General features: G+C 37.6%; 1 protein-coding gene across 3 annotated transcripts in view; it reads left to right on the top strand.

The window, feature by feature from the left end:
* SPECC1L (sperm antigen with calponin homology and coiled-coil domains 1 like) overlaps positions 1-14,978 on the top strand; it is a 107,146-nt gene that overhangs the window by 32,160 nt on the left and 60,008 nt on the right. For all 3 annotated transcript variants that reach the window (XR_004003036.1, XM_030583523.1, XM_030583522.1), the window contains exons 6-8: positions 9,194-9,267; positions 9,935-10,110; positions 13,176-13,339. Coding sequence is in view for 2 of the 3 variants with exons in the window: in XM_030583523.1 (XP_030439383.1) it covers positions 9,194-9,267; positions 9,935-10,110; positions 13,176-13,339 (414 nt within the window). In the remaining variant the exon portion in view is untranslated. The remainder of the gene's footprint in view (positions 1-9,193; positions 9,268-9,934; positions 10,111-13,175; positions 13,340-14,978) is intronic.

The following is a 14,978-nucleotide window of genomic DNA, read 5'->3' as shown; positions in this document are numbered from 1 at the left end:
AACTGAACTGAAAGTCTTTTGGTAAAATAAGAATGCTAAATTGTCTAGTAGCCATTTGTTTTTTATGTAAAAACCAACCCCCCTATCTCTAAAACCCAGCTAATAAATGTTGAATGAACACTTGAAACACATGCTCTTGGTGAAGTTTGTCTTTATAACAGAGATTAGCTATTTAAATTAGCACCTCGGTTGTCAGATTTTCTTCTTAAAATCAAGATGTTTGTATATACATTTAATGCAAGATATTTTGAAACACAGATAAAAATGATCTCTTAAAATCTCAGTGGAATTCAGTCTTCTTAACCCTTGCTGATGTTGGGTTATTTATACCTCTTTTATTATATGGCATACAAAAGGATTCATTTTATTCAACACAAGTGAGTTTTACTAATAGTAAAATTTGAGATCTTAATACAGGTGACTTTCTACTAAAATTTGACACTGAAAGCGTTAATCTCTGCCCAGTAAGACTGATCACCTGGACTTAACACCTTTATGTGATAATAACAGAAACTCAAACACAAAATGGATAAGCAAAAAGCCAGTGCTTTGGTGTATTTGTGATCCAACCCATTTTCCTACTATAGAAAGCTGTATTATTTAAACCATTATTTTATTATTATATGTAGTAATTTAGCATGTAGGAGTCCTGGTCTTGGATGGGGCTAGGCGCTGTTAAAACACAGAACAAAAGATTGACACTCTTTGGGCAGGCACTATCTTAGAATAAGACAAAAGACAGCAGATGGTTACAGGCAGAGTACAAGGAAACAAGGAGACAATTTTGGTGAGCATAATAGACAAGCGGTCTTTGAACAGCAGTGTTACAACTATTGTTGGGTTCACCAATATACACCTCTATCCTGATATAATGCTGTCTTCAGGAGCCAAAATATCTTACCACGTTGTAGGAGAAACCGCGTTATATTGAACTTGCTTTGATCCGCTGGAGCATGGAGCCCTGCCCCCCAGAGCGCTGCTTTACCACGTTATATCATAATTCGTGTTATATTGGGTCGCGTTATATCAGGGTAGAGGTGTACTAACATAATTATACAGGTATAACTCTGCTAGTGTGGTTGCAGTTATACTGGTATAATGATACTCTACTTTAAGGGAAATAGCTATCCCAGTAAAAGGCTCCTTTGTACCAGTATAATGCATGCACACTAGGCTTGTGGCGGTGTAAATATATTGGTAAAAAAATCATACCAATAACAGGCAGTTTTACCAGTACAACTTTCAAATATAGACCAGGCCCTACATTGAACATCCACAATTCAAGAAAAATGAAAAGCTTCAACCATGCTGTACTCCTCTGTCAGGATTTGTGTTGACTGTATATCTTCTCTTGAAACACTTAGGCTTTGTCTACGCTACAGGGAGAGAGATTGATCTAAGTTGTGCAACTTCAGCTACATGAATAATGTAGCTGAAGTCAATGTACTTAAATCTACTTACCGCGGGATCCACACTACACTATGTCGACTGGAGATGTTCTCCTGTCGACTCACCTTGTGCTTCTCATTCAGGTTGAGTACAGGAGTCGATGGGAGAGCGATCAGCAGTCGATTTAGTGGGTCTTCAGTAGACCCGCTAAATCAACCGCTGATGCATTGATTGCCATGCATCAACTCCCCGGTAAGTGTAGACAAGCCCTAAATCTAGAAGACTAAGGTTAGGTCTACAGTACAGACTTCTGCTGGTATAGCTATATCACTCAGGAGCTTGAAGAGGTATGGTCCCTGACTGACATAGCTGTGCCAGCAGAAGGCCATAGTAGAGATGCATTTATACTGGCAAAACTACACTTTTATAATTTGTTTCCTTTGTGGAAGGTGTATTTGCTATATTGGTACTTGGCTGGTATAATCTGCGTCCATACTTGGAGCACTGTTCTGGTGTAATATTCTGGTACTTCTATTGTAGGCATAACATACGTGTCTTCAGAAACTGAGTGCTTGTGTGTGACTATAGATGAATGGTTTAAGTTTAACAACAAGCCTACACTAGAACCTCACAGTTTCGAACCTCAGGAATTGAGGTTGTTTGTAACTCAGAAATGTTCATAACTTCAAACAAAACATTATGGCTGTTCTTTCAAAAATTTACAACTGAACATTAACTTAATACAGCTTTGAAATTTTACTATGCAAAAAAAAATGCTGTTTTCCCTTTATTTTTTAGTAGTTTACATTTAACACAGTACAGTGTTTGTTTGGTCTGTGTTGCTGCCTGATTGTGTACTTATGGTTCCAAGTGAGTTGTGTGGTTGACTAGTCAGTTCATAATTCTGAGGTTCTGCTGTATTGTGTTACAGTAGCTACTGAGGGAAGTAATGTTTACATGCGGGACAAACATTTATCTTCAATTGTTCATATTCATCTGTTGTTCTACAGTTGCTAGTGTTTCTCAGAGTGAGAGGAAGTAAATGCCGTGATTTATTTTGTGACAAACAATGCAGCCAATATAGCTAAGATTAGGAAAGTTTTGCAAGATAATACGCGACACATGGCTTGCACATATTTTAAAATTATTGTCAAAAGATTTGAAAAGAGCAAATATCATGACCCAAGAAGAAAGATGGAATGCTTTTGCAGATTGCCTATAAGATTTTGTTTTAGATTGGCCCAAGGGAATAAGAGTAATTGATGCATAGACAAGATATAGATGTAATGGGTTCCCCTCCCCCTGGGTGCCACCTGATATACTGACATACCACTGAACCCGCCTGGTCCACCAGCCTGGGCTCCCTTACGCTGTCCTGCCAAGCCAGGCCCTCAAGTCTCCTCCAGCACACACACAGGTAGGGACACCCCCAGCTGCAAAAAGACACAGACACTGAAATCAGCTCTGCATGGGTAGGCTTCAGCTAGGGAATTGCCCAACACTCCAGTGGACCCCCTCTGGAGTGTAAACCCAAAATTATATTGTCTTGCGCTGCACAGAGAACCGTACAGCGTACGGTCATGACATTCATCCCCTCCCCGAATGTGGAGGAAGATCTGCACAGCTTCCCCCCCCCCCTGTTATGAATTACACAGACTGGTTTTAGAGAAAACAAAAACAAGTTTATTAACTACAAAAGATAGATTTTAAGTAGTTATAAGGTTAGCAAACAGATAAAGCAGATTACTTATCAAATGAAACAAACACGCAAACTAAGCTTAAGATACTAAAGAAACTGGTTACAAATAGTAATTTCTCACCCTAAATGTTGTGTTAGGCAGATTGCAGTGGTTCTTGAAGGCCAGCTGCTCTTGTTTGCAGATTAAAACTGCAGGTATTTTTCACAGGCCAAACACGTTTCCAGCCTGGGCTCAGTTCTTTTCCTCCTGCCCCCCCATCCCCCCACTTTGTCTTTGTTTCTTAGATGTTTCCAGCAGTAATCCTGGGCGGGGATTCAGTGAAGAATGAACACACTTTGTCACTTCCCTGCCTTAAATAAGTTTGGCATGTTTTGGGAATCCTTTTGTTTTCCAGTATCAGAGGGGTAGCCCTGTTAGTCTATATTCACAAAAACAATGAGAAGTCTGGTGGCACCTTAAAGACTAACAGATTTATTTGGGCATAAGCTTTAGTGGGTGAAAAACTCCACTTCTTCAGATTCATGGAGTGAAAATTACAGATATTTATGCCTGCATCTGTAATTTTCACTCCATGCATCTGAAGAAGTGGGGTTTTTTACCCACGAAAGCTTATGCCCAAATAAATCTGTTAGTCTTTAAGGTGCCACTAGACTCCTCTTTGTTTTTGTTTTCCAGTGTGGTGGTTCTCCCCTCTTCCCCAGTGTAAAAATACTGGTATTCTGTTATGGAGTCCAGTACTACTTTCATAAAAGTACTGTAGTGCAATCTCTTTATCAATGAATGTGCAACTTACAAATGTTGATTATTTGTGTTATATAACTGCACTCCAAAACAAAAGTGTAAAACTTTAGAGTATACAAGTCCATTTTAGTCATGCTTCTTGTTCAGCCTGTCACTAAGAGAAATAAGTTTGTTTACATTTACGTGAGATAATGCTGCCCACTTCTTAATTACAATGTCATTTGAAAGTGGAAACAGGTGTTCGCATGGCATTGTTGTAGCTGGCGTCACAAGATACTTACATGCCAGATGTGCTAAAGATTCATATGCCTCTTCATGCTTCAGCCATCATTCCAGAGGACATGTTTCCATGCTGGTACCACTCATTAAAAAAATGTGTTCATTAAATTTGTGACTGAACTCGTTGGGGGTGAACTGTATGTCTCCTGCTCTGTTTTACCTTCATTGTGCCATATATTTTATGTTATAGCAGTCTCGGATGATGACCCAGCACGTGTTGTTTGTTTTAAGATTACTTTCACTGCAAATTTGACAGAATGCAAAGAAGATACCAATGTGAAATTTCTAAAGATAACTATTGCACTCGTCCCAAGATCTTCCAAAATCTCAGAGGGATGAGGTGTGGAGCATGCTTTCAGAAGTCTTAAAAGAGCAACACTTTGATGCGGAAACTACAGAACCCAAACAACCAAAAAAGGAAATCAACTGTCTGCTGGTAGCATCTAACTCAGATGATGAAAATGAACATGAGTCGGTCTGCACTTTGGATCGTTATCGAGGAGAACCCATCATCATCATGGACACGCCCTTTGGAATGGTGGTTGAAGCATCAAGGGACATAGGAATCTTTAGCGCATCTGGCATATAAATATCTTGCGACACCAGCTACAATATTGCCATGCAAACACCTGTTCTCACTATCAGGTGATATTGTGAACAAGAAGCGGGCAGCAGCATCTACTGCAAATGTAAACAGACTTATTTGTCGGAGCAATTGTCTGAACAAGAAATAGGACTGAATGGATTTGTAGGATCTAAAGTTTTACACTGTTTTGTTTTGGAGTGCATTTTTTTATGCATGAATTCTACATTTATAAGTTCAACTTTCATGATAGAGATTGCACTACAGAACTTGTATTACATGAATTGAATAATGCTGTTTTGTTTTTTACAGTGCAAATATTTGTAATCAAAAATAAATATAAAGTGAGCACTGTACAGTTTGTATTCTGTTATAATTGAAATCAAATATATTTGAAAATGTAGAAAACATTCAAAAATATGTAAATAAATAGTATTGTTATTGTTTAACAGTGCAATTAATTGCAATTAGTTTTTAATCACTTGACAGCCCTCATTATGACACAATCATATCCTAATATTACTATAAAAAATATGGGAAGCAGTGTCAATAGACTCCATGGTTTGTTAGAAGATGACAAATAATTGGTTTAAAGAAGCTGTTGAGTAATTGCTTCTTATATCAAAGCCAGTAAAATAGCTTTTGATTCTGAATTCATGCTGAAGCTGGCGAAGACTAAAAAAGCACCCAACAACCTTGATTTGAAATTGCAGTTAAATGATGGCAAAATTGGTGCTGAGAAAGCATTAGCTAGCTGGACATTATACCATGTAATTTTCTAGCATGTGATCAGTCATCACATGCTAGTTTCCACTCACAACAGAGGAATCAGTACTTACTCTTCAATATGCAGAAGTTTATGTTGAAAGTGGGGTTCTGCCATCAGTAATTCATCTGCAAGCCTTGTTTCCATTATTTCAAAGTCTTGTTCTCCAATTAAACACTGAAAAATTTAACCACTATTTAGTAGTGAAAATCTCAAGTAAATGTCCTGGAAGAAAACCAAGGTTATGATCGTGACAGTAGCTGCTGTAGAATTACTGTTTTCATCATGTGGCCTGGGGCAGTCAAATCCTAGAAACCTGCATGCAAACAGATAAGACTTCAGAATTAGTTTCTTCAGCATCTTAATTCAGAAAATCTTGAAAGTATCCTCAGCAAATCTGAATAGGCTGGATTCAGTGGTAACTGAATTGTGATTGTTGTTCACAGATTGTAATTTGTTTTAAATGATGTATTATGAAATAATATCGATGTCTTAACATTGTAACATTTTTAAGAAATTTGAAATGTATTAATGTATTGAAATTAATCAGATTGGGTGTTTACATTAAAAAAAAACTTTGTTTATAGTGACAGTTTTTGTGCCAATTTGGATTCATAAAAGATTATAGATAAAAATGCAATTAAGTATTTTTTTCAATATTTTGTTCTTTACCTTTCACAGTTTTGTAAAATTCAAGTGAAATACTTTAACACTAAAATAAGTCAATTTTAAACCCGGCATCTATAACCTAGTTTGTTACAACTTGTTATCTAAAATTGCAGTAGCACTTAATTTCCAGTTACATCGTATCCTTTTACAACTGACTTACATATTTATTTATTTATTTATTAAAGCAAATAATTAAAAATAGAAATAACCATCTCACATAGCAAAAAACACAGGCAGCTCAGGAAGTTTGAGTGTTTTCCTGTTCTGCCTCTAGAAGCTATAGCCGCTGCCTGCATTATCACGAGGTCCCTATACTACAGTAGACCCTTTTTTTGAGCTTGGCGGCAGCAGCAGCCTCACTCTCTCAAGCCCTGGAGCTTGTTGGGGTCAGGGTGGGCTCTGGATAGTGCATGGGGACAGAAAGGGGTTAGCCCAGAGTAGGCACATAGGGAAGTTGGTGCCTGTATATTTTATGTATTTAAATGATGTGCATGCATTTGGGATGGCTAAGGGGAGTACAAAAACAGAAGACTGAAAACCATGATTTTCTTTTCTTAAATTGTTTTAGGGTGCTCACTCCTTTTGAATTCTTGAGTGTTGGCAATTCTATGTTCTTCTCCCATCCCTTAATAGAATTTAGAAAAAATTAATCTCTGTTGCTATAAAATGTTCTGTACTGTTTATAGTAGCTGGAGAATATTCAGGCTATTGTTTTGAACTTCAAAGCACAAACGTACTAACATTTAATGGTGTGTCTCACAAACAGCTCAAAACATTGGCATTACCCAATCTATAACTCTAGGACACATTTAGGTTTTCTGGTTTGTTGTGATTATTTTTCTATTTTTTGTTTGTTTTTAGACAAATTATGAGTCGTTTTTAGGAGTAAAAAAACAATTGTTTTTAAAAATGAAACTCATTTCCCTGAGTTGTCTTAAAAAAAAGATGGCCCCCCACTGGAGTTCCTCACTCTTGGAATCTGCTGCAAACTAGTGTGGGGAGCTTGGTAGGGCTTGCTGGCTCCCTCAGTAGGAAACTTTCAGTATTTACTTAAAATGTACAATTTCTTCAATCTTGAAAATCCTGTTCTCAAATTCTTTAGTTGTACTTTTCACTTTTAACCTGAAACAGGCAACTTTGCATGTTAACTTCAGCCTAATAAAAAGGTATCAATGCTAATTCCTCCTTTTGTACTAAGACTAGCAAAGGTTTCCATTTTTTGTAGCTTAAGCAACGTGGTACCATGTGATTTGAGTCACCCTCACTGTTAATTAGCTTACCACATCCAATGTTAGAAGGTCAGTTAGATGTGCATCTTAGAATATGTAGTCCTGTAAGATAGCTATAGATGTAGGAAAATGTCTGGTTTGAAGTGTTCGAACTTTTCCAAGCCTGAAATATTGTTTTTTCAAGCCACTTAGGGGCTTATGTCATTCTTACAAAGAAATTAGCAGTGGCATTAAAAGGGTCTGTAGTTAGGACTATTCGCATAACAAAGCTGATGAATCCAAAGTTGTCAGCCTCCAGAAGAACTACAGATCAATCTGTCTTTGCTCAAATAGTGTCTCCAAATTAGTATCCGGTTTAAATGATGTGAAATGGAATATCCTCATGTGAATAAGTGTGTGGGTTTGCTTAGCATTTTGATTTAGTCTACTATATGCTATTTTAAAAATGTCTTGTAATGCTAGAAAACAGCTCTCTGCCAAGAGACCAAGGGGATTATTCTGGGTACCAAAATATAGGGTTCAATTTTAAAAATGGGGAGAAGCAGGCAAGAGCACTGTTAGAATTTAAGGTTCTAAAAAGAATCCTGTGTTGCATAATTATCCCTGAAACTAATTGTAACTGATAACCAAATAAACACATTGGAAAGTTCAGTTTCACAACAGAATAAGAACCACACAATTTTACCTTCTGTCAATTTAGTTGTTTAAATTAATGTACAGTAAATGTTTGAATAATCAGAAAGCATGTGCCTACTACTCTGTAGTTTATGCCAAGGTTTTGGATTTTAAGCAGCTTAGTACATTGGGTACCTGCAGCCTTCATGTGAGAAAAGCACTGCCAATATACACAGAAGATATTTGCTTCACAACTGTTCCTGGTATAATAAACCTGAACTAAAAAACATAATTTATCACAGTTGGCCCTACAAATCAAGAGGCCCTGAATCTTTACAGTTTATATATGCATACAGTTCTGTAGAAATAGAATGCCCCTAAGAACCAAGGATCAGTGAAGTGGGACTGAATGAGAAATATTTTCCGTGTGCTTCTTCATCAGTTACTCAATTATAGGAATGGAATAATCAATCATGCTGTTCTCTTGTGCATTGAATAATGCAACAAATGAATAATAATCACAGGAGTCAGTCTGTCAGACGCCAGATTAGGAGTTGGTAGTGGTCAAGCTGCATGCCCTTTGTGTAGCTGCTGACCTGTTTAAATGAACATCTTACTTCCATATTATGGTTTCATTGAATATACTCTAATGTTTGCCCCTCATGCTTCAGACACAGCTTATCTCAAACAATGTTGTGATACACAAGAATTTGAGCTTTTTGAGGGCTAGAATAGGAATCTTGTTCCTGTTGAAATAACAATGAAAGGAATCACTCCTGATGACAGCTATTTTGGAGCAGGGAAGTGAAGTGTGAATTCGTAGGTGTGGTAACGAAGCTTTTATTTTTATTTTTAAATGGGAAAATCCATTTAAACGCTGATGGAATCAAAACCTGTATTCAGCATGCTCCCATGTCACTGTGCTTACCTTGCAGGTAACGTTTTAGTGACTAAGTTTTTTTTGTTTTTTAATGTTGTGCCTGGTGTAAGGCAGAGACAGGAATCTTAATACCCATTGAGTTAGTTTATACTATTTTCCCACTTTCAGGAAGGTGTGCTTTGTTAAATAACTTCATACTTAGACATTCATTAATAATTATTGAAAAATATAAGCGGTGGTTTCAGGAAGTCTTAAAAATGCACAAGTGGCTTCAGTTGCTCTTTCGTAGACAAATCACTGAGTAAGGTGTTATCTTACAGTGGATTTGACTTATCTTTCCAGATACTGTTAAAAAACTTCAGGACCAAAAGCATGACATGGAAAGAGAAATTAAGACTCTTCACAGGAGGCTACGGGTAGGTTAACACCTACAACCAAGTGTGCAACTGAGCACTAAAAGGGGGGTGGGGGGGCACCGTAAGCGTGGTACATGAAACATCACCCAGCAATAAAAATATATAGTACAGTCTGCCTGTCTTTCCCTGCACACTGCTCTAAAAATATACCAGAAATGTTTCAAGGCTGTATAAGTGTGTTGGGATTTCAGTATGTAGAAGTAGAAACTGGTCTTACTGGGTATTATTGGTGTTGATAGATACCAAAGACAAAGCACTTGGCAGACTTACTAATGGGCAGGAAAGTGAATATTACTGTGTTTAAAAGCAGTTAGAATAATTCTAGGGAGAGGGTCATCAGCTCAAAGATGAAGTTAAATGCTTCAGCTTGGGATAAATTTACCAAATCATTAAAGAATTAACTATATCTTTTCTTTGTTTAGACAAAAGGAAATTTTAGGACCTCCCCAATGCTCCTGCTTCAAAACCCCAAAGCTGATTACTGCTGAAATTATCTTCGTATTTAAGATTTGTAACTTTAGTGTTTTACTTTTGGACTGTCAAATATGAGTACTTTTACCACCCATTTAAATCTTCCACTCTGAGAGTTCACTGGAACTTTGCATCAGCATCATTCTTTGATTTCAAACTCCTAGTAGCTGCTATTTACGGTCTTGGTTATTTATAGGAGGAGTCCGCAGAATGGCGTCAGTTCCAAGCTGATCTACAGACTGCCGTGGTCATAGCAAATGATATCAAATCTGAGGCCCAGGAGGAGATAGGGGACCTAAAACGTAGACTGCATGAGTCTCAGGAGAAAAATGAAAAGCTCACTAAAGAGCTGGAAGAAATAAAGTCACGCAAGTATGTTAATGAAAATAGAGTTATGTATTTTTATTGCTTTTACACAATTTGAGATGTTAATTTCTTAACTGAGTCACTGTTGAGACTCATCGAAAGTCACAGAGCGAGACTGTCATTTTGAGGCAAGATCATTTCAGCCTGATATCTCTCTGCATACTTCTAGGAACAATTCTGAAAGAATGGGCAAACTTGTAAGAGAGAGGATTTTTTTTTTCATAGCTGGCCTTTTAATTTTCTGCAATGGAGGAAATGTACCTGTTTTGGCACTTTTGCGCACACAAAAAGGAAAGTCATTAGTCTGTTTTTAGTCACAGATAAGAGTCCATGACTTGGCCTTAGCTTCCTTGAGTAGAGCATGGAAAGCAAGCGATGAATGTCTCTTTTGTGCTGTTGCAAGTTGTATTTTGCTTAGCTGCCAGGCCCTTTAGAGGGGAGCAAAACACAAGCTTATCTTACTATGGAGAAGAGAGGGTTTGTTTCTTGACAACTAGGCTACTCAGATAAAAGATGTTAGATTCTCACTTGTGACCTGTTATAGCTTGAATTGAGACAGAAATCCCTAGGAGTTCTACAAGAGTTGATTACTTCTAGGTAATCTACATAGACTGGTAATGTGAACCAATATCTCTTGGAATATTAGAAGGCATACAACCTAATTCAACCTGGGCATTCTCGCATCTGGTATTTTGATTTCTACTTATGGCCTTGATTTTTTTTGAGGCTAGAGTTTACAAATGACTATGATCAGTCAGTTTCAAAGGAAAGGAGTTTGTCCAGTCAGTTACCTAGTGCTTAGTTTTTTTGGAGCAGGGGGTAGTCTTTTTGCTGACTTTATACAGTAACTAGCACAGTGGTGTCTGTAGTTGCTACTGCAATACTTAATTACTGCAGTAATTATTTTTTTTCCCAAAAATACCTTCAGAAAATGTTAGTATTACTGCATAGCTCATTCCATGAAGTTCCAGCAGTGTGCTATTTAAGAAATAGAATGAGAAACCAGTCATTAAAAGCCTCACCTGTAAAAGGGACTTTCCTATATATTGAACAGAAACTGATACAGTATGCTTCTTATCTAAAATTAAATTATGCTTATAGCACTTTGGAAAACAGACAACTAAGATTTTCTGCAATTGCTGTCAACTTTCTTCAGTAATAAGCGTTTGCCTCATAATCAACTGGTTGTGGAGGTTTTTCTGTAGTAGTATTTTTTTCAGTGATCCTAAATACATTAGTCGGGCATCTTTCAAAAAAGCACAAAATTCAGTCTTCAATGAATCCATAGCATATACAGGTCAGACACAATTCATGTTTTCCCCAGTCCTGCCAATCTACCTGAACCCTGACCACTAGTCCTCTCTAGGAGTTGAAGAGTTGTTTGGTCTCCATGGCTATTTGGTCCTTTTGATTCAGACTGGAGATTCAGCAGTTACAATCATGATGTTTGTGATATGTGTACATGTTCCCATTATTAAAACCTTTTATAAAGTGCCATGTAAATTAACACTGAGAAACACTCTGTAAATTCAGATATAAATTTTTGATGCAGGGAACACTGGAACACCAGAGTGGGCTGAGAGAAATTATTTTTGCAGTGGAATTTTGCACAGGCTGCATATGTGAGATGTAGAGAGCAGACTGGAGGAGGATATACTTGAAAATAAGAGATGACCTGGATGGTGAGGGTAAAGCAGATTAATCTGAAGTGAAGCTACCAATTTGAATAGGTTGTCAGGTAGTAAAACTCCTGATTACTATTGGCCTAGGAGATACTCATACCAGGAGTTTAGAGGAACTGATGCCTTAAGTCAAAATGTCATCGCACCCGCTTTTGATAGGAATTTCTAACCTAATCTTTGAATTTTCAAAATAGGAAGTTTGCAATTTGTGCTTTGCATTACAGGGATCCGGCATCTCTAGAAAATCTGTTCATTAAGTTGAAATGAATCAGACTAATTGTGAGGTGTTTGGATCCCCTTGCTGAAGCTAAGGCTTGACTTTGCAGTATCAATTCACTGTCCTGGTGGGTAAAATATATTGGAACAATAAACGTACTGGCTGCAAAGCAACTAGAATTGATTTTTCCTTGGAATCAGTGTTAACAATATAACAGAATCATCAACTAAATGTCAACTTGAAAACAAGCCTATTACCCAGTAGTCATGCTTTTGGATGTTGGAAGTCTATTGCTTGGTTTTGTTCTGATACTGATTCCAGAAGGGCTTTCTAAATCCATGTTACTTGCAGATGGAGGTAAAATAATCTACTGGTAATTGATTTCCTAAGAACAAAGAACTCAAAGGTAACTGAAAATGATTCTTTAAAAACTTGTTGTAAGATTCCAAAAGAAGAGAAACGGTATAGCTGCTGTTGAAAAATGAAGTTAGCATAGTATTTGATCTGAAACTGAGGCAATGAATAACCCCTCAGATCCCGGGATGGGTGGGGAGGGAAGGCGGCTTTCTCCAGACAGAAGGATGGTTCCTCCATCAGAGTGACAGTGAATGTCATAACCGACATGAACTTAGGTTGAAAGGGCCCTTCCATTCTAAAACCTTAGTGTCCTTTGGGTTGCAATTAGAGTTCAGCCTCAATTCAAAGCTGAACTTTAAAAATATATTTTTCCCTCTCCCACCCTACCGGTGCACTCCCTCCCCTCCCCTCCCACTCCCCCCAAAAAATATGGGTTGAACCTTTTTTACTTATGCAGGCATAAAAAAGTTTGTCCCTTTCAAAAATAATTGTAAAGGTGTTTCTTATTTTGATTTCGGTGGATTAGTTTTTAATCTATAGCAAATTTGAAGTTTAACTCACTAGGAAACACAAGACTCTAAACTTGACTCTCGATAGGTAAAATCCTTTCAGTTCACTTAGGGTCTTTTGTTGACAGATACTAAAGAAGTTGACTGGTATTTAAGGCTGTTAATCTAAACCTAAATTACAATAGCAAAGTAGGTTAATATAATGAGTAGAGTTATGAGCTCAATTCCTGTGTTTACATTTAAGCCTTTTGACATAAAGAAGATATTTTACTGATGTGGCTAAGATGGCCTAGCTTTTGTTTACAGGCAGGAAGAGGAACGTGGCCGGGTATACAATTACATGAATGCTGTAGAGAGGGATTTGGCAGCTCTGAGACAAGGAATGGGATTAAGTCGCAGGTCATCCACTTCCTCGGAGCCAACTCCCACCGTAAAAACACTAATCAAATCCTTCGACAGTGCCTCACAAGGTAATTACTTCTAGCCAGTGTAGTAGCTATACAAAGTTAGAGGTTTGTGTATGTTGACATGTATGCTTCTCATGTTCTGGATGATTCAAAATTCAGCTAGATGACACTACAATAGCAAGGTCTGAAATAAACCCATGTACACTAAATTACATTACTGTTAAGTAATTATCCTTTCTCTTCTTTTCAACCTCAGGAGTTGAATGTTCTCTATCCCTCACTGTCACTTACCTAGTAATTTGGACACTAGAGGCTTTGTGAGTCAGCACTCTCACTCAACAGGAATATAATACCAATTGTACACTCAGCTGTGTCCCCAGCTTAAGGATATATTCAGTACTCCCATTAAGACACTAACATTAATACATGCCCCCAAATGAGCGTCCTAGAATTGACCTTTAGGAAATGAGACATGTAAACTTAGAGCCTGACTTTAAAGTCCTGTTTTTGAGTTGTTATACAAATTTAGGGCTTATCTACATGGTCAAATAATGCATTTTTCTGGACTTGCGATTTCCAAAGCACACTAATGCATTGCACATTAATTAGTCTGTGTAGGTCTTGCTGGTGTGTACTAAAAGCTTCCTAGTGCACTATACCAGTGCTTGAAACAGCATTACATTAAATTGTACTAGGGAACCTTCAGTATGCACCGGTAGGGACTACACAGACCAATTAACGTACAACGCATTAGTGTGCTTTAGAAATCACAAGCCCAGACAATGCATTATTTCGCCATGTAGATAAGCCCTAAATTTGTAGAGCACATTACCCCAATGTGTAGACAAACCCTTAGTCTCATTTACATTAAGACATCTTTATATTGCTCTGGTAGTACAAAGGGGCCTTAATGTGATTATGAATTACATTTTAAATTACATTTACATGCACTTTAAGGTCCCTTAGCGGTACTAGACTGATATAAGCAGCCGTAATGTAAATGGCAACCCACTTTTATGCTCATCGCCTGAAGACGTGTCATATGATTCAGTATAATCTATAAATCATATATAGATTCTGTAGATTGTCATATTTCTGCATTTGTGTTCTCCCTGTTAGTATTTGTCTTTGTCGCTTTCCAGCTCCTTGGTTCTAATTTGAGGGCTGTTAGTGTTTTTGTTCATAATAATTGTGCAAAAAATTCTAGTAAAAGGAGGAAGTAACATGAGTGAATCAGCAGAAAACTTGCTCATCTGTGGCTTTGGGTAAGGATCCGATTGCTCAGACAAATTGTATAAAAATAAAAACTATCCTCCTGGTAAGAAATTTACATCATCTGCTAGTCATGCAATTAGGGAATCAGCTGACTGCCTGGGCAAAATGAGGTTTACACACACATTGATGGCACTTCTATCTAAAATTTGGAGGGGGGAGATGAAGAGGACTCTTAATTCCTTGCATCTGGTTAGCAGACCCAGCAACTACAACTACCTCTGTGATCGTTTATAGATGAAATAACGGGTTGGTGGCAGCCATTACACTGGAAGATGTTAACAGTCTCCCTTATCGTAGCTCTAGCCTTTTTCCCCAATATAGTATGAAAATGCCAGCTCTCTGAATGCTTCTCCAGAACAGAAAGAAAGGAAATTAGAATGGTGGAGTGGTCATAGGTGGTATGGTGAGTGGAATGGGGGTGTTCACA

Source organism: Gopherus evgoodei, chromosome 13 (assembly GCF_007399415.2).
Source record: "Gopherus evgoodei ecotype Sinaloan lineage chromosome 13, rGopEvg1_v1.p, whole genome shotgun sequence".
In the NCBI taxonomy this organism is placed as follows: Eukaryota; Metazoa; Chordata; order Testudines; family Testudinidae; genus Gopherus; species Gopherus evgoodei.
This window is presented reverse-complemented; position numbering and strand designations above follow the sequence as displayed.